This window comes from Nesoenas mayeri (assembly GCF_963082525.1).
Source record: "Nesoenas mayeri genome assembly, chromosome: 2".
NCBI classification, from domain to species: Eukaryota; Metazoa; Chordata; class Aves; order Columbiformes; family Columbidae; genus Nesoenas; species Nesoenas mayeri.
In genome coordinates, this window is record NC_137543.1 from 129,707,332 (window position 1) to 129,733,430 (window position 26,099).

The window sequence follows — 26,099 nt, forward strand, 5'->3', positions numbered from 1 at the left end:
TACCACATATCTTAAACATTTAGCAGCATCTTCACCTCGCTCAGACACACCTATTGTTATCATTAACAGTCAACGTAATAAGTTTTCCTGTTAGTATCTGCAAAATGAATGTTTAGTACAGAATGAAATACATGAAATCCTAGTTATTTTAACCCCCCCAAAATACTTCAAACAGCAGTTATATGAAATATTCTCACTTGCTTAAAAATAATTGCCTTCCATCATGACTTTGTCCCCTAACTGCACGATATACAGGTCTCTCTAACATCTGACCTACCCTACCTTGACAGGTAGAGACTATCTCCACTGTGTACATGACTGAAGTGGCACCAGCACTCTAAGAACCTCCAAGAATGTTCTTTTTTGAAAAAAGTAACTCATTCCCATTCCAGTCATCCTACCAGGTTGTGACAAAGCAGAATGAAAATCAGCTTTTGCTAAAAACCAAACCAAAACCAAACCCTCCACCCCAAAACCGAACCACTCCCTCTCCCCACTTCAACATTACATACCTCCCAATCTCAACTCTCAGTTTTCAAGATTTAATGAATAGATGCAAGGAGGGTGGTGTTTGGTTTGGTTTGATTTTGTGTTTTTTTTTCCTTGCAACCTGCATATGGACATGCAATGAAAACCTGCAGACACTTGGATACGATCTTTGCGTGCAACCTAAGCAAGCCATCTTCTCTTATTGCTTCAGAATTGTACTTCTCACTGGCATCTACATTACCACCACCACCAATCAGCTGTGAGGCTCCACCGTGCTCACTGCTTGATTTAAAACCACTACATAAACCTGCAGTGAACGCTTTAGCTTTATGCTTTAGCGAGTACATGGCTATTCAGAGATTGCTGACTAGGGAGGCTCTTTTGACAGGATTAGTATTCTCTCTGGGATGGAAACAGAAGGAGCAGAGAGGTTTTCCTGACTAAACCTTCGTGCCCATGTTCTGTGTTTCACTTTTGGTTAAATAAATTTATGGGAAAAAAAAAGATGAAAGTGATATTTGCAATATAAAGTACTATGGTGTGGAAACCGAAGGATCTTCTCATTCCATTCATTAGGGAAGAGTGAGCTCAGCCCACTTTTGGCATCACAAATAGAGTATTTTCTAACTCATAACGAAAAGGCATCGTATCTGTCTAGATAGCACATCTTATTTACAGCATATGTAGGTGTCCTGTTACACAGTACACAAACACAGTTTAGTCACGTTCAGCATATAGTGCCAATAGCAAACCAATAAACAGCCAAGCAGTGGCTCTGTAATCACTGCTGCTAAATACAACCCTCCATCCATTTCTTAAAGCAGCCTCTGAGCAACAGGATCACAGAACATGTCTCCTGGGAACGGAAAAGAGAAGCCTCATGCTGGTGCCACAGTTGAAAGCTCTGCCAAACTTCAAACAAAACCAGAGAAAATAAATACATCCTGAAAAGTATAACAATTAAACAACGTAGTGGTACAAATTTCCCTTAAAGAACTTCACGTTCCCTCTAAAAGACTGAAGTCTCAGTATTAATAGCCACGAGGGCGAGCTGCGCTGTACACAGTTCTGACATTTTCCACATACACTGCAATCTCAAGCCCCCCCCACCCCTTTTCCCACACAACAACCAGCTTCACAGGCTTTGTAAAAATCATCTGTAGTATACTGATGTTTTTAGGGTTTTTTGTGACTTAAACTTTTCCTATACTGCATCAGCTCCATTTTTCTTTTCCTTGTGCACATAAAAGTCTTTAAGAGCTTCAGGAAGCGATACTGTTTTACAGTGTCTAAGCCTCTTCTCCTTCAGATATAGTTCTGGGGAAGCTGCCTTTCGACAGCATCCCATGCCACACTTTCGTGTTGAAAAAGAATGCAGAAGCCAGGTGCCTGTCACCAGATGGAAGAATTTAAACAAATAGATGACTTCAGTTTAGACACCTAACCTGGTCAGTGATGGCGAATGTTACTATATACAACAGCTGACACTGCAATTTAAAATATGGTCACAAGAGCTTGTCTTAGTGACAAGCTGTATTTTGTTCTCCTTAAGCAGAAATTTACATCAGCGTAAGTTTTGATCAATGACTTTGAAGCTAATAGGAATTTTATCAATGAGCCTACTGAGGGGAGAACTGTTACTGAACAAAAGGAAATACGCTGTAAAACAAAAAGGTATAAATAACATTGCTTTTTAGCAGTAAGCTTCCAATTCACTGCTATGCAATGGAAAGCACAATTAAAAACAATGTAACAGAAGCACAGAAATTCCATTACATCACACTGAGAAAAATACAGAAATACAGCAGTTAATCACACACAAATATTCAAGAATATAGAACCCAGCTAGATCTCACAGGAAATTAAGCCACAGATCACTACACAAATATCAAACAATGACCTAAGAACCTAAGAAAAGAAAATGCCCTTTTTTTTTTCTATAAGCAATGTGTTTTCACAAGTGTGAATAAATACTCCTAAACATTAAGCATCACTCAACAAGGCTCCACATTATCAGGTTCTCTGTCAGGCTACTTCACCGTTATTCAAATTGCACTGAATTACCTTGGTACAAGCTTTCTAACATCAGTACTTCAACCATAAGGAGCTAACAGGTTGGCTCCAAGAACAGCCTAATAAGCAGCTTGCAAGGTATTGCTTTATGATATTTTAAGAGACACTTCTAAGGGAACCTACACAACAGTTGTCTAAATCAAAGAGACATCAAGAATTTGTGAAACATGGAGAATGCACCAATATTAAGCCGAAAGAAGCTAAAGCAATAGAGCTGTGTGTTTGGCTGCTGCTTTTAATACTTAAAATTCTGCTCCCATGAAATTATTATTTTGTTAAGGAAGAAAAAAAGTTAAAAAAAAAATTAGTGTTCTTTCCTAATAAGAGCTATAGACTTTTTACCAGTTAAACACTGACATTAACAAGTTTTACAAAATTGTTTCAAGTATCCTTTTTTAAATCACAGTGAAAATGTAAGACTAAGATGTAAATGTTGAAGTGAATGACTGCAAGTTTCTTAGATGAAAAAGGCAAAGGTACTAAATCAAAACATATAAAAATGCTTAAACGCATTTCCTTCATGTGATATGAATAGAAAGGTTATCTGTAAAAAGTTAGAAAAATTAAAATAAATTACATATTTAAGTACACTTTCCCTTCAACATTTTTATAAAAATTCAGAATAGTGTACTTTTGAATATACAGAGTAAAAATGCACAGGTGCCGTAGGTTATCGTCAGTATCTACATAACGTCACATTAGTGTATTTGCTGCTGTTGATTTTATTTGTTACTTCAGCTCCTCTTGTGGACTCTCAGTACACCCAGCTAATTGGGACCCACTGTGGTTCCAGCCTCAGCCTCTCGATCGCAGTCTGTAGCTTCTCGAAGGCCTTGTCTAGGTTGTCGTTTACAATGGTCAGATCAAAATAGTGGTTGTACGCTCTCTGGATCCGAGCACTTTCATCCACTGTTTTTTTCAAATCAGTGTCCTGAGAGAGAGATTTCAAAGATTACTAAGAACGTAAGACTTGGCAAATCCTTCAAAATAGCATCTATTAAAAAAAAAATAATTAAAGTTTTGATTTATAGTAAATTCACACAGAACTTAAGCTAAAATGCATGAAAGGGCTGAATTAGCTTTGCCAATAATGTTAAATATGGCAACCAAATGTTTGCAAATCTTGCAGTTTTTAAGAAAGTCAATAGAAGCACATGAACTTGGGCCAATATGCACAACAAGCAGTTAATAATTTTCTATGTGCAACTGATGATCCAATCAGAATCAAATTAAATGCTTTAGGAAAGACCGAGTAAATAAGTTACATAAATATATTTGTGCCCTTTTTTATTTCCACAGAAAGCACCAAACAATCCAAGAATTTAAAGTAGCATGTAATTAAAGACAATGAAAGTTACATTTCTAGTAGAATAGAGCTCTAGAATACCTTACTGCTTTTTAAGGCTACATTCAGCCTTGCTCACCTGACATTAGTTCCTCTTTTGTGAACTACTGCTGCATTATTTTAGGTCTGACATGAGCCACAAAATATGCAGAAAATTTCTATTCTTGCATTATGAAGCCTGCATGAAGTGCTGCCATGGAGCATTTTTGTATGTGTCATTAGTCCTACATTCTTAGAAAACCCCTCTCCACTTTTGCACAAAGCAATTTTTTGGTAAGCAGTTGTGAGATTTGTCCCCTTGACAATATTTATTTAAATATTTTCAAGTCCTGATACAGTTGTAAATACAAAAGCCAAAATGAAAAAGTAAGTTTGTGAATAGCCTTTCCTGCATAGTAAATGAAGGAGACAAGCAAATGTAGCACCAGAAGAATCAGAATTTTTGCAATGACTTAGGATACTAGAAATAATATAGAGGGACACATGAGCAAGCAGAACATAATCCTTTAAATGACATTTGTTTTTTATTTGTTCAGGAGGTTCAAGAACATGAAATAGGAAATCATATTCTATATGTATGTCCACAGATAGGATTTAGAGTCTGTAAAGATATATAGATGTATTTTTTTAATGTAACTATCCTCTTTATTATTCATAGGGACATGTAAAACAAAGGTAAGGATATCCCTTAGGGCAGGGGCGTCAAACTCATTTTCACTGTGGGCCACATCAGCCTCGCAGTTGCTTTCAAAGCCTGAATGTAATTTTAGGACAGTATAAATATAACATCTCCTACATTTATACATTCGACGCTTTGAAGGCAACCACGAGGCCGATGTGGCCCCAGGTGAAAATGAGTTTGACACTCCTGTCTTATGGAATCGAGTATTAGGAAGTGTGGGAAATTATTTTTATACTTGTCTGAACAGTTTTAACCTTGTCTTCTCATATACACATCACAAAATGCAGAGTTCATTTGGGGCAGGGATGAGAAAAGGCAGAGCACCCACAAAGACTCTATAATAACCAGGATCCATGACTAGGACTGGATGGTCTCTCATGTGGTTGAGAGAATGAAATCTCATAGGTTTGCAAAAAAAAACAAAAAACAAAACATATTAATTTAGTGGAAATTAACCTACCCCCCATTTTACTGCTCCATCAGCATTCTACAAGACATTGCTACTATCTAAGAAGGAATATTATGGTGAGTTCTCAGCAAGCCATGGCTTTTCCCAGGCAGGGAAGCTGTACTGCTGATCACTGAGGATGGTGATCTTAACTGCTAAGTTTGGCTTTCGTCCTGCAGCTGGGAAAGAGAATATTTCTCATTTGCTGCTCTGGAGGAAGCATGTCTCAGTTCCCTCTGCTACACACTGTGTCCTGGAAAAGGATAGAATATCTAATGAATAAAATGTGCCACTGTGCTTTACACAACAAATCCAAGGAACTTAAGGGGAAAAGGAGCTATTCAACACTTCTTCTGGCAGCTCCCAGCCATTCACAGTGCACCATGTGCTGCTGCAGCGGTGGAAACACGGCCCAGTTGCATTCTGTTGTTGGTGGGATTTGGGTTTTGTTGATTTGTTTTGTTTGTTTTTCTTTTTTGCGCAATATCTTTCCTAAGGATTACAGATTCCATTTTGAAAGCACACCTACATTATAAGACAAACTTGAACAAAAGTCTTTGGGAGGAGTGATGGGGAAAGAGAAGGAAAGACATTTACATAAACAAACAATTCCCACTATCAAATATCTACCATTTGCTGCAAATAATCAAAAGTGACACTTACCAAAGAACACATTACAAGTAATTTTTGTAATCAAACACTTCTCTATAAGAGGTCTATTTTTGAGAAAGAAGCAATCTGTCTTATACATACTATTTGATTAACCTCTACTAAGTAATCAGCAAAAGTCTTGCCTAACTTTTCTTAGAGATATTATTTTCAAAATAAACTGAATCTAAAATTAAAGGTTAAAAAAATATCCAAGAACATCCTGTTCAAAGCAAGCTTAAATATGAAATAATCTGCTTACAGTGAGAAGTTTGGTTGTAATTCCAGCATCTACCACAGCCTTGTGCATGGCACGCAAAGTCTCCAACTCTGGAGCAGCAATAAACACTACATAGGGCATGAATTCTGAAGTCCTCAATATTTTCAGGGCCTAGAAGCAAAGAAAAAGAAAAAAAAACCTCTAAGTTTGAGAATGACTCACTGCATTTCCCCATTACTTACAGGGCACTGCAAAACCAGTCTGTTACAGTGGGCAGACACGCATAAGAGAAGATTCTAATTTCTATTTTAGAAGCTCCTACACTGCCTTTTGAAATGCTCAACATCATTTCTTCTTTGGCTAAAAAGATTATTTACTACTCTGCAAAACTCCTAAGATTTTTTTTTTCCATCTTTCTAACTCAGTCCAACCAACTGCCACAAATGCAAGAATCCAGCTGGTCTTGTAATCTTTAAACCAGATATACCTGTGGATTCACGTCCAAGATGCAGGTCCTTCCTGTCTGAACAACTTCTAGGATGGAATCAATTTTGGTGCCATAAAGATTTCCTTCATATTCTCCATGTTCTAAGTATCTGCCGGCTTTAATATCCATCTCCATTTCAGCTCGTGACACAAATCTGTATGCCTGGCCATCCTTTTCATCATCCCTTGGTTTTCGTGAAGTAACTAAAGAAAATATTTCAAATATAAATTGAATGTTTTTATATTTCAAATACAAATGTGAGATTGGAATCCCTGTTGTGTTACTGAGAGTATAATACACATTAATATACAATTCTAATTGTTCCATATACAGATTAATTAATTATTCTAGAGTAAGTTTCAAAACTGAGCACATCCCCTCCTGTTCCCTTTATTTCTATTCATCCTATACGTTGCTTACCCACCCATTTGCTTATTTCCTTTGTATTACTCCTTCATATCGGATACAATACTCATTCATATAATCTTTTCAATTATTCACTTAGTAAAATAATTATTTAAGTGACTTGGAAATCAAATGGAAATCAAACTCTCAAATGCCAAACATACTTCTGAAAATCATGGAGTACACATCAAAATCTGTCCTGCCTATACAACTTTTATACTCTGACAAAAGTACTCCTATCCTGAATCACTGGGATAAACATCAGGTATCTTCCAGATAATCAGTCTTGAAGTATGATACTATGATAAGAATACTGACAACTTACATGGCACTGTAGTTCCAAATCTAGTAGGATTCAGTACTATAAACCTGTTTTTCAAACTTCTTCGCCCCACTCCTTGGGCCCCAATTAAGACCAGTGTTTTCCTCTGAAAAGGAGGCATTTTAGCTACTTCCTCATAGATCTGGATTTCATGACGATCAAATTCTACATTGAGAAATGTACAAAAAACAGTTAAAACAGTCAGTAGTGTAATAAAAAAAATAGACAACCCTACTATAGATTAGCAGACCACATGTGAATATAAATACTATGTAAAGGGCTGATACAATCTTTCTTACTTTGAATTGGTAAGGGAATAAAACAGTTGCCCCTGCATGTACAGCACAAGGTCACAGTATTACCTGTATTTCCAAGGAGAAAATTCAAAATTGATCAGAATGGGAAAACTGTGATTAACAAATCAGTGAGTTTTCAAAGAATCACAGAATGGTTGAGGTTGGAAGGGACCTCTGCAAGTCATCTGGTCCAAAACCCCTGCTCAAGCAGGGCCACCTGGAGATGGTTGTTCAAGACCATGTGTAGATGGCTGTTAAATATCTTCAAGGATGGAGACTCTACAACCTCTCTGGGCAATCTGTGCCAGTACTCAAGTGACTCTTACAGTGGAAAAATCGTTTCTTGATGTTCAGACAGAACCTCCTGTGGTGTTGTTTCCTCTGGTCCTGTCACTAGGCTCCTCTGAAAAGAGCCTGCCTCCATCCTCTTTGCACCTTCCCTTCAAATTTTTGGACACATGGATGAGATCCCTCCTGAGCCTTCTCTTCTGCAGGCTGAACAGTTCCAGATGTCTCAGCCTGTCCTCATAGGAGAGACGCTCCAGTCCCTGCATCATCTCTCTATGTCTGTATCTCCCTTGCACTGAGGAGCCCAGTACACCCGAGGTGTGGCTTCACCAGCGCAGAGGAAAAGGATCACATTCCTCAACCTGCTGACAACAAAGCCTTCACTTTTTCCTCTTTTAACACAAAATCCTTCTCTGACTTCCACGTACCGAAGGATGTACTCGGCACCACTGTATCTTCACTGGTCACTATTGCTTTTGAACCACAAAAATGATCTGATCTATCAAATCTATAATCAAATATTTTACTGCAAATCTTTCAGCTTTGGATACACTAGACTCTGCAAGTTTGGAAGCCCAGAGAACTTTCATTCATGTTAAGAGATACCTGCATTTCTTGTAGTGAGATACATCATCTTTTTCTTTTTTTTGCTGCTTATTGTTCCACAGAAAGGACCTAGAAATAAAAATTGAGACAAACTCATCACTTTTGTTAAATGTGTTTTTCTGAATCTTATTTACATGAACATATGCAAGTTTAGATTAATTACATTTACGAGGATTATTTCAGAGTTTTACGTATTCTAGGGCAGGAGATCACATCTATTTTCATCCACATGAAATAGTATAAGAAGAATAGCATCCATATGAAATAGTATAAGAAGTACTGAACATAACATAGAGAAAAAATCATTTTTTCTAGAAAGCTTTGTAAAAAGCAGCAGAAAAATCCATGAAAAGACGATTAATTTATTAACAGTGCATACTATAAAAACATAATTAAAAAAAAGAGACAGCTAATTCTCATGCTTTTGCCACCTCATTTAGCTTTCATCAGCAGGTGGACAAACTGATTCATGTATCTATGAAAACTAAAGATATACTTTAGCCTTTGTCCTTCACACAAAGCCAAAATATAATAACTAGCATTTCACAATATTCTGTGTATTCTCATACAACAGTTTTCTAGTATTTATGAAGGCAGCAAAAGCAAAACAAATGGAGTCAGAGCAAAATCTATTCCTGAAATTCATTAAATCTCACCTGAGTTGTCCCAATCCCTCCTAACAAAGGCCTTTCTCTTCTCTTCCAGGAACTGGCTAGGAATAAGCCCTGCACTTCCCCCTTCTTTGACATGACTAGCCTGGAAAGAAGGAAAAAAAAAAGAAAGAAAAAATTTGCAGGTAACTTGTGAGAAGCATTTTTCTCATTGACATGGTATTGACTGATTTTCACACTGCCAGAGTTTCTCAGTGGTGAGTATTGGTATATTTACTACTGAGACTTGGAAATTCAAACTCACATGTGGATATTTAAATTCTTTCTTACAGTAACAGTGTCTCGCCATTGAGTATTTAAACTTAAATAAAACAGATAGAAGTTTCATTACTAGTTCTCTTTAAGTTAGTACGGTCTTATAGCCATGAACTTTTGACATCAAAATCCTAAATGGAATTCTATGGCTTCAGACACTTAACTTTCAGTGACAAAGCCCAAGACTTTCTGGTACACAGTACACCTCACAGTATCACTGTATGTTTGGGATTGGAAGGGACCTCAAAAGAACTTCTAGTCCAATCCCCCTGCTGGAGCAGGAACGCCTAGGTGAGGTCGCACAGGAACATGTCCAGGTGGGTTTTGAATGTCTCCAGAGAAGGAGACTCCACAACCTCCCTGGGCAGCCTGTTCCAGTGCTCTGTCACCCTCACTGAGAAGTTTCTTCTCAAATTTAAGTGGAACCTCTTGTGTTCCAGCTTGATCCCATTACCCCTTGTCCTATCATTGTTTGCCACTGAGAAGAGCCTGGCTCCATCCTCGTGGCACTCACCCTTTATATATTTATAAACATTAATAAGGTCACCCCTCTGTCTCCTCTTCTCCAAACTAAAGAGACCCAGCTCCCTCAGCCTTTCTTCATAAGGGAGATGCTCCACTCCCTTAATCATCTTTGTTGCCCCAATTCTGTATTCTTTGTTGCACTTACTTTGTATTCTTGAGCTGCTCCAGACAGGTTCCAGTACAGCTTATTAACTGTCATTTCACAAACAGTGAATGCCATTTACACATGCCTAATCATGCCTTCAAGCTTTTTGCACTAAGTAACTACAGATTTAAAAATCTTAGTGAGTTAAGTATTCTTGGTAATGAAAATTCAGCTAAGATTCTCTATAAAATAATTTCATGGCAAGCTGAATTCTCAGCAAGCTTAACACAGACAAACAGTTATGAACTGCTACACTTTTCTTCCCATAACTGGTTGGCCTGTCTCTTGCTCACATGAACCGCTTCCTCTTCAGCTTATATGCTTTTACTTATGCCCGAGTTCAGCTTCTCTAGAAAGCACCAGGCAAAACTAACTTTGTTTTCCCCATGACATGATCTGCACAGCAATGCTTGCAACACTCTATGCCAGTTTAATGCATTTTATTTTTGCCACTGATCGAGTGTTTTAAGATTTACTTCTCCTGGACTCCAACAACTTACAAGCTGGAGATTTTGAAAAACAATGCAGAAGACAGCATGTAAGCTAAATGTCAAACTGTTCCGGAGTTTTGGATTGTCTAACTTCTGAAACTAATTAACTTGGCAGTAACAAATTTTCTGCCTTCCCTCATTCTTTTTATTCTCTTTCTTTCTGTTACTACCGTCACTGACAAGCAACAGAATTCAGCAACAGTTGTTGATGTATATTCAAATATTTTTGTTGCTTTTAAAGAAATCATATATATATATATATTGCTCTCAAGTAACATTTGGCTTACTGTTGCTTGTTATCTAGCAAAGAGTGAGTCTTTTAGAGGTAGAAAGGGAAATCAATAATGCTCAACTCTGCCTAGATTTCCACTGCCGCTTACAATTTTGAGTATCTCATTTGAGAAAAGTGTCTCAAAGGTTCACTCATCTCACTTTCAAGGGCACTGATGATGTTTAATATAGTGTATAGTGTCTTGGAAAAAATAAAAATAGCATAAGTACTAGATTACATTTCTACTGAAGGACTGAATGTAGAAATACAACCTTAAAGCAGGATGAACTGTTAATATGTGAACTAGTGCCAAACACTTTGATTATGAACATGCATGGTACAGCTCACAGACACTGACCACCACTGTGGAAATAAAAGATACAGCTTCTCCAAGTAGCTATTCTCACCCCTCTTCAAATCCACAGGGTTAATTTCCCTCTCATTCCTCAACTCTGAGCACTTGGGAAGGGATCCACTTCTTCCACAGTCGCCGTCAGGGAAGGCTTACCACAATTAACATAGTTAACCTAAGACTTTCTGCTAGAAATTGTCCACTTAACTGATTTTGGAGTGTCTAGGTTTACAATACAAGAACAAAGACAAGCAAAGAATAGTAACAGCAAAACAGGCATTACATATACAGTTTATAACATTCAATTTTTTCTAGTATTTCAATTGTTAATATTCTTGATATTAGCTTGAAATTGGATTGCAGTGTAAATATATATATATATAATCTACTTCCATTTAACAGCAGATATAACTTAGAGTTTATTTTTAAGGCAACTAGTGAAACTTTTCGTTCTTTTAGTTTAATCTTTTTACCAACCTGCCACCAATTTGGATCTTCCCGGTTTACAATCTGAAGAATTTCTCCTTTAGAAAATTTCAAACCTGCTTCTTTGCATGGGATGAGGTTGTCATTATATGGATTATAATCAAAATGACACTTCACAAAAACCTGAAATGTGTAAAAATTTACAAAGCTTAAACACTATAAAATACATCTTTACTAATTCATCTGTCAAACTAAGTACTGTCTTTACCTACAGCATAAAAAGTTTGATATGATCAAAGTTGCATTTGGCAAATAAAATATAACCTATGGAAAAAAAAAGCATATACTAACTGAGAGAGTAGAAATAATCAGCAGTGTAGACCTCAGTTGAAGGAGCCTCATGATAAAATTAAAAAGCCAACTGTTCTATTTGGACGACATATTATAAAACACTCATTTCTACATTTCAGCATATATAATGGAGTATTCCTACTCTAATAACCTAAAAATGTAAGAAAAATTCTCAGAATGTAAGCCTTGTCTTCAAGGCTTGTGGAATCTTAATAAGTAATTTTTCCATTAACTCAGTGTTTTAAAACCAATAAGATATGTGACTGCTTAAGACTCAAATTTGTTGCAGGGGAAGAAACCGTGAGTTGCACCAGTAGATTGGAAACATCTTTGACTTTTTTCTTCCAGGTTGGGGAGCAGAGGAAACAGTGGACATGCCTCCAGTACAGCACATTCCCCCAGCATCTACTCAATGTAATCATAGTCTTTTACAGTCATGGGCATTAGGACATGAAAAGTGTCTTACAAGATGTTTCAAATGCACTGATTTAGAGCAACAAGTTGCTTCTGCAGTGGAGAAATCAACAGCCTATAGCAACAACAAAAGGACAAGGAATAGCCACCATCTAAGTTCCTGCTTAAGTCAACAAGTTCAAGCTCATCTGTTGAATTCAATATGTTTCTGAATTCTATCAAACAAATTACTTGGACACTGATCATGTTATAAACACATGCAGTTCACTGCAGTTTAGTGTGACCATAGCTAGGTCATCTGAGGTCACTGAACGTCAAAGAAAGATTCTTGGAAGTACACAAACAATTCTCAATCTCAGATACTAATTAGAATTTTTTAAGCAGATATACTAGGTGTGGTATTAATCTACTGAATACACCCATTTCCAAAATGTACTTAAAGGTGAATACAGGTATCCACATTTCAGCCTTTATGCTAGCATTAAACATATAAAATCATCAAAATATATTTAATCCAAAATCTTAAAATAATCTTATGCAATAGAGTACCAAGTAGTAGTTCTTTTGAAAGAATTGCTAGAAATGTGCTACTGACCTGCTGTGGAATAACAGTGTCTCTGTAGCTGGGGAGAATCTTCAGAGTGACACTGCCACTAATATTTTTCAGCAGTTCCTGCAGTTCTTTTGGATTGTTTCCAACCTCATGGCCATTCACCTCTTTAATAATGTCACCTACGTGCAGAAGACCTTGTCGATCTATCATTCCGCCATGAAGAATTCGTGCTATTACCAGATCATTGTTCTCAACTCTAAACGTAACACCCTGAAAGAGGTATGTGAAACCTAGTTCACCATTATTTGAATTTCAATTTCATTTTACTATTATCTCAAGCAAAAATATACAGCTATGGGTTATTCTCTCTACTCCAAAGAAAAGAGCCAGTAATAGTTACTACAGTGTAAGAGTTCCTAATACACAGATAAATGTCAGGTGACACAAAAGTGCTTTCAGACAAGGTTTTCATACAACTGAACAATGACAGTATTGTTCTTGATTGCATGCAATCCTGTCACTTTGTATAAGGGCCAAGCAGATGTCATCTTAAGTTGGTTATGCTAGCAAGTCATTCAGCCTAGTGACTGTCTATTCAATAGCTCATAATTTCTTAAAGAGAACATGATGGAGAACATGTAAATTATCTTATTTCAACCTCTCAATACTGATCCTATCATCCATTAAATTACACAACATAATAATGGAAATAATTAAAATGTAATGCACAAAATAGGGCATGCACAAATGTTTTCACTCACACATTAAAGACACACTCATCTTCAAATGCTTACCAGTGGTTCTCCTGCTCTTTTGTGAATTCCAAGTATACGAATAGCATCTACTGGAACAATCTGGTTGTTCACTGTAGAATTATTGACTTCTGGGCTAGAAGGAGGGGAATCGTAACATTTTGAAGCCACAATATCATGTGCTTCTAAGAGGGACTGCAAAGGAACAGAAAGATCCTTTTTTAAACCATGAAATAACCATCAGCAAAAGGATTTAGTTCTGAATAACCACTGAATCTGCCCTTTTGAGGCCAGATCATAAAACCCTTACTTCAAACGGAATGGAACAAAAATTGACATGTAAGTAGTCACATGGCCTGATAAGCCCACTGTCTTGGCAAATGTGCTCTCTTTTGTAAATACAAATGCTGCTTCTTAAGGATATATAGGAGAAATAAAATGAATTTGGGTGGAATACGTGATCTTGCAGAGAAGATGGAAAAAGGAGTGCCTAAAATAGTATTTCACCTAATGAGACACTATCTGAGCAAATAGTTAAAGTAAACAAACCCACTGCAACAAAACAACCCCAAAGACAACTCATCATTAGAGACTTGTGTTTAATGAAATAAAATTTTCCTCCACAGTAATTTAGATAATTACAGGTATGCAGGACTTTCTAAGAACCTGCAGAATGAGTGACTTCTGCTTGCATAAAGACAAGGCAGAATTCTAGTACCAAATGAATCCAAGTTGACAGAATTCACCTTCTGGAAGACAAGAGCTCAGATTTCATAGTTAATGGTGTTTTCACTAGTCCATGTAAATAAATACAAAGCAAAAGGAGGAGATCCAAATAAATATTATCATATTTGGAAGACAAGGCAATTTAGACTTGATTTTCTCATAAAATATACTTTACGATTTAAATAAAGGATTTATAAGACAATACATACAGGCAAAACAAGATTAAACTTGTGAAATCAGACAATGGAGACTTTCTATCTTGAAAAGGGACAGCCTATAGCCACCATATACGGTAGTTCAACATAACGCTTCCTGTAGCGCAGAGAATCTCACTGACAGATACAAGAAAAGAAGCATGTAGAGATGCCCACTAGGCCTCAAACAACATAGCTTTGTTTCAAACCTGAGGAGATACGATCTTAAGTCAGATCACTGGCTGATGTCAAGTAAGTAGCTAAAGAGCAGACACGAAAAACAAGACATCGTGGGGACTATGACTGATAGTGACATGCACATGCTAGAGGGAGATGGCAAACTACTAGAAAGCAGAGCAGGTGAGCAGGCAACATTTAACACTTTGCTATTCAGTCTGCTCCATCCTTCTGTAAGCCACCTCTAACCTAAAAGTTGTGCAACCATATTAGTTTAGTGCTAAACTCAACACGCAAGCCCTCAAAGTGTCACAAACGTGAACAGTCATTTTAATCTGCCCACTACACAATGACCTTGCTGACATTTCAATTTCATGCTAGAAGGAAGTATTAATTTATCAATTTTGCCCCTGCCACTAAGACGGTGAAGACAGCTGCTTATTGTGGCTGCTCTGATACTGTGGACAGAAACCAAATCAAATTAAATAGGAAAAAACAATCATCTATTTAAATCAAACAGCTGTCAGATGGTAGCAATTTCTAATTCTTCATTATCCAAGATACATCCAATCCAGAAACCAGGAGAACAGATCTCTGTTTGCCAATGTTTGCAAGCAACATTTTTGGATCTTTCTACTTTTCCAATATGAAAAAAAACTAGCATCAACTACACACATTTTAACACACTGACACTGACAAACCAGGTAGATACACCACTATGGTCCAACAGAACAATTAAATTACAAATTGGGGGCTGAAGTTTGGGGTAATACAAAAGAACAGAATAACACTACAGTCTTGCATTTAGAACTCCTAACACTTCAAGTCTCAGAAGTACTTAAAATATTTTTGTTCCTCTTTTATGCACTAAATACGTGCTACTCTTCTCGTAACACTGTTTTAAATGTTAGAACTTAATAAATTGACTACAGGCCCCTAATATACATGTGAAAAAGAAGACACTTCTAAAGGCTGTTCTGGAAAAGCGAGGAAATCGATATCTTAGAGAAATTGGGGGGGCTGCTAAGGAGGCATGAATATGTAGGGAAAATAACTCTCTAAATTAAGATCTCTCTAGAAGGCATTTAGGATCACTTTTCTAAAAAAAAAAAACACAACAACAAAAAAAACATTTTTAAGGTATGATTAGCCATTACAAAGCTAACTATTAGAAGAAAATATTGACTGCTTTTCAGATTAAGTATTTTATTGCCAGAAGAATCCTCTATTTAGGAGGAACAACTTGCATAACTCTTGAAAAGGTGAAAGTAACTGATCAAGTTCTTCCATAAGCAGCAGAAGCCATTCTTCTGCATGTTTAATCACTCTAACAGTACGGTACTTTCAACTTCCCTCAAGGCAACATATTATCACTCTTGTATTCTGCCCTCCAGCTACTGTTAGGCAAGACTTGCTAGAGCCTTTTCTATGCATTGCATGTGCCACCTGGCACTTCATAGAATAGCTTGGGTTGGAAGGGACCTTCAAAGCTCATCTACTCCAAGCCCCCTGCAATGAGCACAGACACCTTCAACTAGGTTAGGTTGCTCAGAACCCTGTCCAGCCTGGCCTTGAATCTCTCCAGAGATGGGGCATCTACCACCTCTCTGGGCAACCTGTGCCAGTGTTTCACCACCTCATTGTAAAAAATTTCTTCCTCATGTCTAGCCTGAATCTCCCCTCCTTTAGTTTAAAACCATCACCCCTTGTCCTATCACAACATACGTCTGTACAGCAGAGGGTTTGTACCCAGAGAGGTGGGTCATGCTCTGGCAAATCTGCCACGTTCTAAGTTCCCCACACAGACAGAGGTGCCCACTATGGTGGGTGCTGGAAGGTTGAGCAGCATTTTCTAGCTTAAGTACATACTGGCCTGATGGTCAGCCATCAATGCTGTGAAACTCATATGAACTCAGTATCTTCCACACTTGGACTTCTGAAAAGTTTATTTGAAGGGGGTAAAAAGTGGAAGAAAAAAAAAAAAAGACAGGAATGAAGGTAGAAAAGAGAAAAAGGAGGCAGTCAGTCAAACACAGCAGTACAACCACACAGGCAGCTGTACTCCAGAGGCCAATCCCCAATGTATCTTCTGTAAAAATGTGTAAAAGAAACAGAGTAATTCAGTATTTTCACCACTAAATGATACATTCCATTAAGCTATTGCACTGAAGACTTCTATACCACATCTGATACTTGTATGCCGAGGCAGGTTACAACTGTAAGATGATGCTGTGATAAAGTGGCACCATTCATTTGTAAAATACAGAATCAGCCTCTAAAACAGTTATATAATAGTGTCCATTAAACTTTAAAAGAGCCGAGTCAAGGTGGCTTGTTTACGCATTTACTGAATTGGAGAAAGGATGCAGATCACATTTTCTATAATTAAAAATTACATTGTATTTTTCCTTTCTTCCTTACAGGCTCCTTCTTGCAGAATTTGGAATATGCTTCCTTGCACCAAATGATGAAGAAAAGACAGCATTTATTTCTTGAGTATTTAGTTTATTTTCTGTCTCCTTTTCAGAGAGAGAGACATACAGCCTCCCTGAGCCTTAGAAAGCCTAATGCAGCCACATTTTGGTCTGCAAATTTTCCTAAATGCTATTCCAGAGTGGTGATAACTATGACATCAGTTAAATAAAAACACTTGAAATAATACTGCGTTGGCTTTAGTTGTCTTTGTCGCCTGCCTCCAGATGCAGAATGGAAGCACAAAATTAAGGACAGAAAAGTACACCCCAATTTTAGGCTTGAAAATTGAATCACCTCAGATCTACTTTTTAAAAGTAAGTATCTAGTTGCTTTTTGCCTGCACACAGCAACCAAAACTGCTCATTGTTTCTCTAAATAACACTGAAGCCCTCACAAGAGGCACTTAGAAAACAACAACAAAAAAAATAAAGCTGCTTCAGTTTTGTTGGTTGTTTTTTTTTTAATTAACTCTAATTCTGACAGAGTGAACAATAGGCTAGTTCTCCAGGGCAGCATTTAGCTACCTTAACAATCAACCAGTCTTTTCTCTTTCTTTTGTACCTAATTTTTTCTGTAACATCCAGGTTTTGCAGCAAATGAAGTAGGAAGCTCTAGAAATAGCTTATTTCTCTTACATACCCGTGACCCAGTCAACAGTCTAGCAAAAGAGGCAGCATGCAGTCTTGTTCATAGCATGCAATAATCATGACATGAATTTTTAAACTGGGTTCCAAGGAAGAGTCAAAGTGCAAACCAGTAAGTCTGATGTTGATACCAAACAAATTAGAAGTAGTTTCCATAAAAAAAAAAACCCAGAATGATGGGACAATACAGATCATGGGAAAGCATCACGATGCTTTAATAAAGGGAAGTCATGCTTCTCAAATCTAGTTAAGTTCCTTGAAAGAGTCACCAAGCATGACACTGAGGCAGTTTTAGTTGATAATATAGATCAATTCCCAAAAGGGCCTTTGAAAGACTCCTTTATCAAAGTCTTTCAAAGAAACAAAGCTACTATAGGATAAGCAGTAAGGCTCTCAAGCAATCAAAAATATTGGTTAAAAGACTGAAAAAGTTGGGCCAGGAATATAATATTATTCGTTTTCACAATGAATGTCACCAGGGGATTTCCCACAGGCATCTAGGCTTGGTTCTGCACCTGCCAATATGCTGACATGTCAGATAAGTCATCTAGGCAATGGGGCTGAGAAGTGAAATTACAGTGTGTGCTGATGCCGATAAACTAGTTGAGGAATAAAACAACTGACTGTAACCTGCAGGAGCACCTCATAAGCAACAGAGTGAGAACAAGGCAAATGAAATTCAACACTGACTTCAAAGGAAAACACGATCCCAATCTAACATTAGCTAACAGACTCAGAACTGGGATCTCAGATGTAAACAGTACAAAACCAAACCAAACCAAACCAACAACCCACCTCTACATCTACTGAGCCTAGAGGCACCTCTTCTTTACTGAGAGGGCAGTCAAACACTGCAACAGGCTTCCTAAAGAGGTGGTTGATGCTCCATGTCTCTCAGTGTTTAACAGGCGTTTGGACAATGCCCTTAATAATATGCTTTAACTTCTGGCCAGCCCTGAAACGGTCAGGCAGTTGAACCCGATGATCACTGTAGGTCCCTTCCAACTGAACTATTCTATTCACCAGCTGTTAGTAAGGCAAACCAAATACTAGGAATTTTTAGGCAATCAGTAGGAGATGCAATGGAAATTATGACACCACTTCATAAGTCCATGCTGCTGTGAATGACTCTGGAAAGCTGTATACAGCTGTACACAGCTTTGCTTCCCTTTGAGACAGACACACATAGACTATGAGGTCTTTCAAATCACAAGTAACATAGAAAAACTGACTAAGAAAAACTGTTTAGTCTCAAGGGGGCAGCAAGGGGATATTAAGTGAATTTGACAGGTGACAGTCTCAAAACATCATCATCTCCACTCTGCTGGGGGATGTTGTGAGAGCCAGGTTTTCACATGGATTCAAAAAAACAACTGAACAGCCTGACAGAAGAGAACATCATCACAGGTGGATTATGATACTTCTCACTCAGACATCTGAGCACCAAATCATCAAATCCTCAGAAAACATTTTTGAAGGTATCACTTGTTGGCTTGTCCTAGCCTTACAGTCCTCACTAGATGCCTACTGATGGGAACAGGGAAGGAAAACAGAAGAGATATTTGTTAAATGGACCTTTAATGTACAATTAGGAAGCATAGCAAAACTACAAGTTAACATAGCATATATGCAATTTCAAGTCTGTTCTTTGTAAATCAAATAACAATAAATGTACAAGAAACAGTGTAAATATTGGCATTTTTGTTCACCTGCTACTTTGGAACTTTTAAATTAAATCTGTAAGCTGCTTAAGCCTGAACTTATGGGGTAACTGATACTAGAATCATGTGCCTCTCTAAATATGAGCACTGAATAGGAATGGATACTGGGTTTATCTTATTATTGGCTGTTCACCTTAATTAAAATTTATATTTGATCTCAGTCTCCTATAGCCACTTCCAGTCTCCACCACAAAGATTCTTTTCTCACCCTCTGGTCTTTGCCATCTCTCTCCAGAGGTCATTGCTGCAGCACCTGTCAGAGTCAGTCTACTCCAGCACTTAAGCCCTCTTAATCTTTGATTCATACTCTTTGATTTTTCAGCTTTAGTTTCTGTGTCTAACATGATGGATCTTTGTCAGGTCTGTCACTGCACTAGCTGGCCCCTAATTCTAATGTTTTTGCATTGTAACTACAAATTCCTCCAAACTAATCCTCTTCTTCTCCAGTACCATTTTCTGCTAAGGGAACAAAGACTGATTTGCAGGTTTACTCACAAGTAAGTCTCCAAATCATAGTCTTTGATCCCTTAGTTATGATGCCCTTCTGGACAAATAAGAGCAAAAGGGAGGCCAACATACCACTCTTAGAAGAGGCAGAGGAACTGTCAGCACTCAGAATGGCTACTACCTCAAAAACTGAGCTCCTAAAGGGTTCCCTCTTCCAACAGGTCACAACACAGTTTGACAGCATTTCCAGTGTTTATCTACATTAAACAGTAATGCACCTCACTGCTGTGCTTGTATAATATATAACTGAAAATCTAGGAAAAAAAAAAAAAAAGTGTGTTTAAACTCACATACCCCAAAAATTTCTATGACCCTATACATGTCTGCCAAAAAATGCACATTTATACTGTGGCAAAAGGTTTGCTTATGTTCTTTACAGGATACCTATAGCTATGTATTAAAGTCACCAGAAGCCTGCCTACAAAGTCCAGAATCTGCCATAGACTTACAAACCCTAATCTTCAAGGGTCAGTACAGAAGCTGGCCATAGAATGGCAGCTATGGAAAAACATCTGCTTTTGACAAGTGTATGTCAAAACTTAATTTATGTTAAGCAGAGCAATAGTGAGAAGGATGCATGTTCTCAACTTAACCTGCAGAGCAGATCATATAGAAGAAGCACATTCATCACTCCGCGAACTGTACATACTACATCTGAGTATGAACACCAACAGCTGAACCAAAATGCAGAATGGTCAGTACCAGGAATGGAGACCACCTAGAAATGCTAAAGATGAAGCCTTTAAGGAATTGCTATGGAAACTCCAGTCATATAGTAAATGTTTGTAAGATTTATAACAGAAACTCCAGTGGATTTTAATACAATGAGTGAAGATATTCTTGAGGTGATATCAAAGAATAAAATCACGCTCATTCTTAGCTTCACATGGTTTCTACTTTACCTTTCATTTGGAGTAAAGTCCTACATTTTAAAGTTTGCCACAGTTCAGTTTTTGTTTCATTATTATTCCTAGATCCATATGTGGACACTGATACAGTAAGTTGGTAATATACAGTAAAAAGGTGGCACCTGAAAATGAGGCTCCTTCAGTATTCCAACCAATTCTGCAATATTTTCATCTTTATTTACTAAGGGACTGATGTCTTCAAGAATTTCATTCACCAACTCCAGGTTGTTGTCACTGACAGCCTCAAGTTTAGAATCTTCTAGTCGCTCATGAGCCTGTAAGATTAAATAAATGAGAATATATTATAAATAAGTTTCAAGTAGTTCCAATTTATAAGCCTTTTAAATAATTTATTAGTGCAACCTTAAGCAGGAAAGCCAGAAAAATTACATACAGTATAACCTGTATATTTTATCTTTATAACTGCTGAAGGATTTTGCATGCTTAACTACGTGACCCAGCATACTTTATAAACAGCACTTGTCAGAGGTATTCATATGTCCTCATTTCCTACAACATCTATGCTGTATACACCAAACAGTCCTCTCTGAACAGAATAGCACATCAGACCTTTCCTGTTTCAGAACCTAGTGCAAGTACACCTTCTATAAGAAGGACAAAAAAGGAATTATGCAATGTGCTCAGAAAAAAAATAAAGTCTGCAAGGGAAGCATCTACCCTTGGCTCCTCCCATTCAAACGCCTTCAAAACAGAAAATTCTAAAGGAAAATCTGCACAAGAAAAGGAAATGCTAAAGAAAAGTCTGCGGCAAAGACTGCTAACAGTATCCTGGGCTGCATTAAGAAGACTGTTGCCAGAAGGCTGACCTCTACTCAGCACTGGTGAAGTGACATCTGGAGCACTGTGTCCAGTTTTGGACATACTGAAGGGAGTCCAGTGAAGGGTCAGGAAGATGATGAAGGGACTGGAGCACTTCACATTTGAGGAAAGGCTGAGAGAGACGCGACTGTTCAGCCTCGAGAAGAGAAGGTTCAGGAAGGGATCTCATCTGTATGAATACCTGAAGGCATGGTGCAAAGACAACGGAGCCAGGCTATTTTCAGTGGTGTCCAGTGACAGGACAGGAGGCAATGGGCACAAACTGAAACATGCGAGGTTCCCTCTGTGCATCAGGAAACACTTTTTCGACTGTGTTGGAAGCCATCTGTATGTGGTCTTGAGCAACCACCTCCAGGTGACCTTGCTTGAGCAGAAGCTTAGACTAGATGCCCTTCAAAGGTCCCTTGCAACCTCAACCATTCTGTGATTTCATGATAACTTTTTATATCTTTCTAGAGCTACTGCTGCAGACATAATACTTTCCTAAGCACTGCAGATACTTAAAGTCACTGAAAGGTAGGAGCTTTCAGCTACAAAAGAAACACCTCATAAATCCAAATGCTTCACTGATTTATTACAGGTAGTGCTGTATCATAAAATACAGGAATACAAGGAGGCCAAAAATAACTAATTCTCAATGCACTCAATTAAGAGTTATTTACAACACCATAGCGACTACAAGTTTTAAAAAAAGAACAATTGCTTTGGCATGTAAAAACACAACAAATAACAGATATATTTGGCAGTCATCTATATATATTTCCAATATATATAATTCGAAGGTATGCAGACACATTCCATTTTCTTATTAGTGCTTTAAAACAGATGTTAAAATAAAATTTTCTAAAACTTTTTTTTTCCTGAAATCGAATATTAAATTCTACTTCATATCTATAAAATGGTATTTCTGCAGGGCTGATGACCAAACACTGGGAAGACTAACTTAACACAGAGAAAGACATTTCAAACATTCCCCAACACCAACATGCACAAACCAAATGACCACGTTTATAAAGTCATAGGAAGCCTGTCACCTACACACATTCTCCTTACTAAGGGAATGCTATTTTGTATAATACATACAATAAACAATACCCTTCTTTTAAAGTTTACTACTTTTACAGCAAGTAAAAACACAAATCTATTGACTTTCAAACATATCCCAACTACAAAACCTTTGTAAGATTAGAGAGTATGGGTTACCTTCTTTCTCACTCATTTTCTTTAAAATACTACTACTAACACAAGAATATAATCTAAATTCAAATATCCTTCACCCCCAAATCAAGGCCATGTATATACTGAAGAACAGAAAGTTTTTCAGTCAATAACTTCTGATCTTGTAATATGTAGGGGAGTAGCAGGATAGGAAGAGGTACAAATAATTAGGAAAAAAAAAAAAAGGCTAACTTAGATATTTCTTTTTTTTTTTTTTTTTTTCATTTCAGTTCATCATTTCAGAAATAGCGATACTGACTTGAATCTCTTGATTCATTCAATATTTATTATACTTGCCAAATGTTCAAATAGTAAGGCTTTTGCCTCCAACAATCTGATATCCTAAATACTGAACTCAGTGTTTATGCCTAAGATGTTTCTTCGGTCTGGTTTAGGCATTCACTTGGTACACTGTAGGTTATGTGACAATACTAAAAGCAATAGTATGAGTGCAGGAAAGAAAAGAATTTTGATGAGACAGTTCAGCAGCAAAACTGAGTAACATTCAATCATGTTTTAAAGTCAACAACTTTTTTCAAAAAAGCATAACAATTAATAAAGGCTAGTTAGGACTAAGCATAAACCTCAACACAGGAAAGACAAAGAACTGTTCAAGAGGGTCCAGAGAAGGACACATAAATGATCAGAGGGATGAAACCCTTCTCCCATGAGGACACGCTGAGTTGGGGTTGTTCAGCCTGGAGAAGGCTCCAAGGAGACCTTATTGCACCCTTTCAGTACTTAAAAGGGGCTTACAGGAAGGATGGGGACAAACTTTTTAGCATAGCCTATTGCAATAGGACAAGGGGTTTCAAATCAAGAAGGAATAGATTTCAAACTAAGAGAGAGTAGATTTAGATTAGATGGAAGGAAGAAACTTTTTACAATGAGGGTGGTGAAAAACTGGCACAGGTTGCCCAGAGAGGTGGTAGATGCCCCATCCCTGGAGACATTCAAGGCCAGGCTGGATGGGGCTCTGAGCAACCTGATCTAGTTGAAGATGTCCCTGCTCAGTGCAGGGCAGTTGGACTAGATGGCCTTTGGAGGTCTCTTCCAACCCAAACTGTTCTCTGATTCTACAAACACCAGTAAATGACAGGATAATGCATTTCACAGTATTTTACATTTTATCCTAACACCTACTGAAGAATAGAAGGTACAATAAAAGAATCCTATCCCCAAAAAAAGATTTGTAACTTCTATCTTGATGCCTTTATTCTAGACAGAAAAAGTGTGAAACGAACTTAATGCAATTTTAAAAATATTAGCCAGACTTTGAATTGCAAAACATTATAAACTAACCACTATGCTTATTGCTTGCCTTCATTTTTTCTAAGGACTGAAAAGAAAAAATAAGCTTGTATGGCTCATGACACATTTCCCTAAGTTTCTTCTCACCCTTTTTGGGATGCTTTACATAATTATTAGTCTTAATAACTAATAAAGGAAAATGAAAAAGCTTTTATATTTCTGGCCCAGTCTGAAATGAATCTGCTTAAATAATCTGACTATGTCAGGGTCCTGAGAATTGCCTATTCTGTTAAAATTCAGTCTTCTCACAGAAAAACAAGTTTTACGTATTTTTAGAGACAAATGGACATATATATGAACTATATATACTTAATGAAATGTGTTGTCATTTTGATCTTGTCCTTATTTAGCTCTGCTGGTTAGGACTGAGTTTTTGGGCTTATTTCCAAAATAATTACAAAAGAAAATATAAGTGTGGTCATGCCATATGAACACAATTAAAATGTTTCAGCATTCTAGATAAAGCAAGTTTATAGTTAAGAGTCTGTTTCCATTACATGCATTTTTTTTTACATCTCCTAGTCATTAAATTCCACATAATTGTAATTGGCCATTAAAGCACAAATTCTTGATAAGAAAAAAAAAATGCTTTGCAATGAACATTTTCTTCATGATAAATATTAAATTAAAGAGGACATATGCAGCAGATTCTGAAGTTGGAAATAACTCTAAGTAAGAAAATGCTTTTACTTACTCTAGTAAATTTAGTACACAAATCTTTCCCTCTGCAGTCATCTCACTAGCAGATGAGACACTTCCTAAGTTTCTTACTATGCAATGTCTTCCAATTACAACTAATATTTTTAACAGCTAAACAGAAGTAAATTCTTATATGAATTCTTATGAGAAGTTTTCCTTTCTAGATTTTTATACTGAGCAAAATCCCTGCACAACAATTCTTTAGAGTATTTTGTGCCTGTCCAGAGGGCATTGCTTTCAGATGTTTGTTCATATTAAAGAGACAGCTACATTTAAATTAACTGCTTTTTTCCTCATGAAAGAAGCTTATTTTTATGAAGTAAGACTAAGAAAGAATATAAGTGCTGTACAATATTGACTGCATCTCCTACTGGTAAAATAAGCCACATTTTAATTACAGAGTCTAAAGATTTCTTGTAAATATCACCTTATATATTTATAACTGATCGCTACCATCTATAAATAAAATATTTTAATAATGCAAGACCAAAACAGGATAGCCCATGTCTCACAGAGCTGACAACCAAAGGTTCCAGTATTACTCTGAGATCCAGGAAAGGGCATGGTAGGTATATTTCACTGGGCTGATCAGAATGTCACTTTGAGACAAAGACAAAAAGAAAACTTGTTTACGCCATGGGGGAAAGAAGGTTATTGCTCTCACTTTTCACCTTTGGCAAAAATGCTAGAAGTCAGAAGGCATATGGGTTTTGCACACAACAGTGTTCACAAGACTATATTAAAGCTAACTGCTTCTAATTTTAAGTATTTTGACATTTTCTTCATAAATATTTTTACCACATTATTTCTGGATTCTCTGAATTTTTCTTCTTTGTCTAGATTCTTCCATGTAACAATAAATCAGTGTGAACAGAAATTACATTATACCAAATCTTCACCTTTAAGAACTTCTTCAAGTCTTATTCTGAATAAGACATACCGTACATAAAAGCCGTTGTTAATACCTCAGTCCATACTCAGTGTTCATGCAATAATTTAAGAGGTAAAGTATTCCCAGATTCTACTCAGAGCAGCAAGTTTAAATACCTTAGCAAGTGATCTTACAATAGGATTTTCCATAATTCCTTTAAGAAAAATCAGGTCTATTTCTTCAGCTCCTGTCGATGTCGGCAGATCAGTAAGGTTATCCAGGACCTGCTGCAT

At 37.1% G+C, this 26,099-nt stretch overlaps 1 protein-coding gene across 1 annotated transcript; it reads right to left on the reverse strand.

The window, feature by feature from the left end:
• Window positions 1-3,316: 3,316 nt before the first annotated feature.
• Window positions 3,317-26,099, reverse strand: PALS2 (protein associated with LIN7 2, MAGUK p55 family member; the record flags this gene model as incomplete). The annotated part of the gene is made up of 11 exons (XM_080340479.1): window positions 3,317-3,493; window positions 5,948-6,076; window positions 6,393-6,595; window positions 7,123-7,284; window positions 8,310-8,378; window positions 8,966-9,065; window positions 11,497-11,628; window positions 12,806-13,033; window positions 13,558-13,710; window positions 20,990-21,142; window positions 25,983-26,099. The coding sequence occupies 11 exons, from the start codon at window positions 26,097-26,099 to the stop codon at window positions 3,317-3,319; spliced, it is 1,623 nt and encodes a 540-aa protein (XP_080196605.1).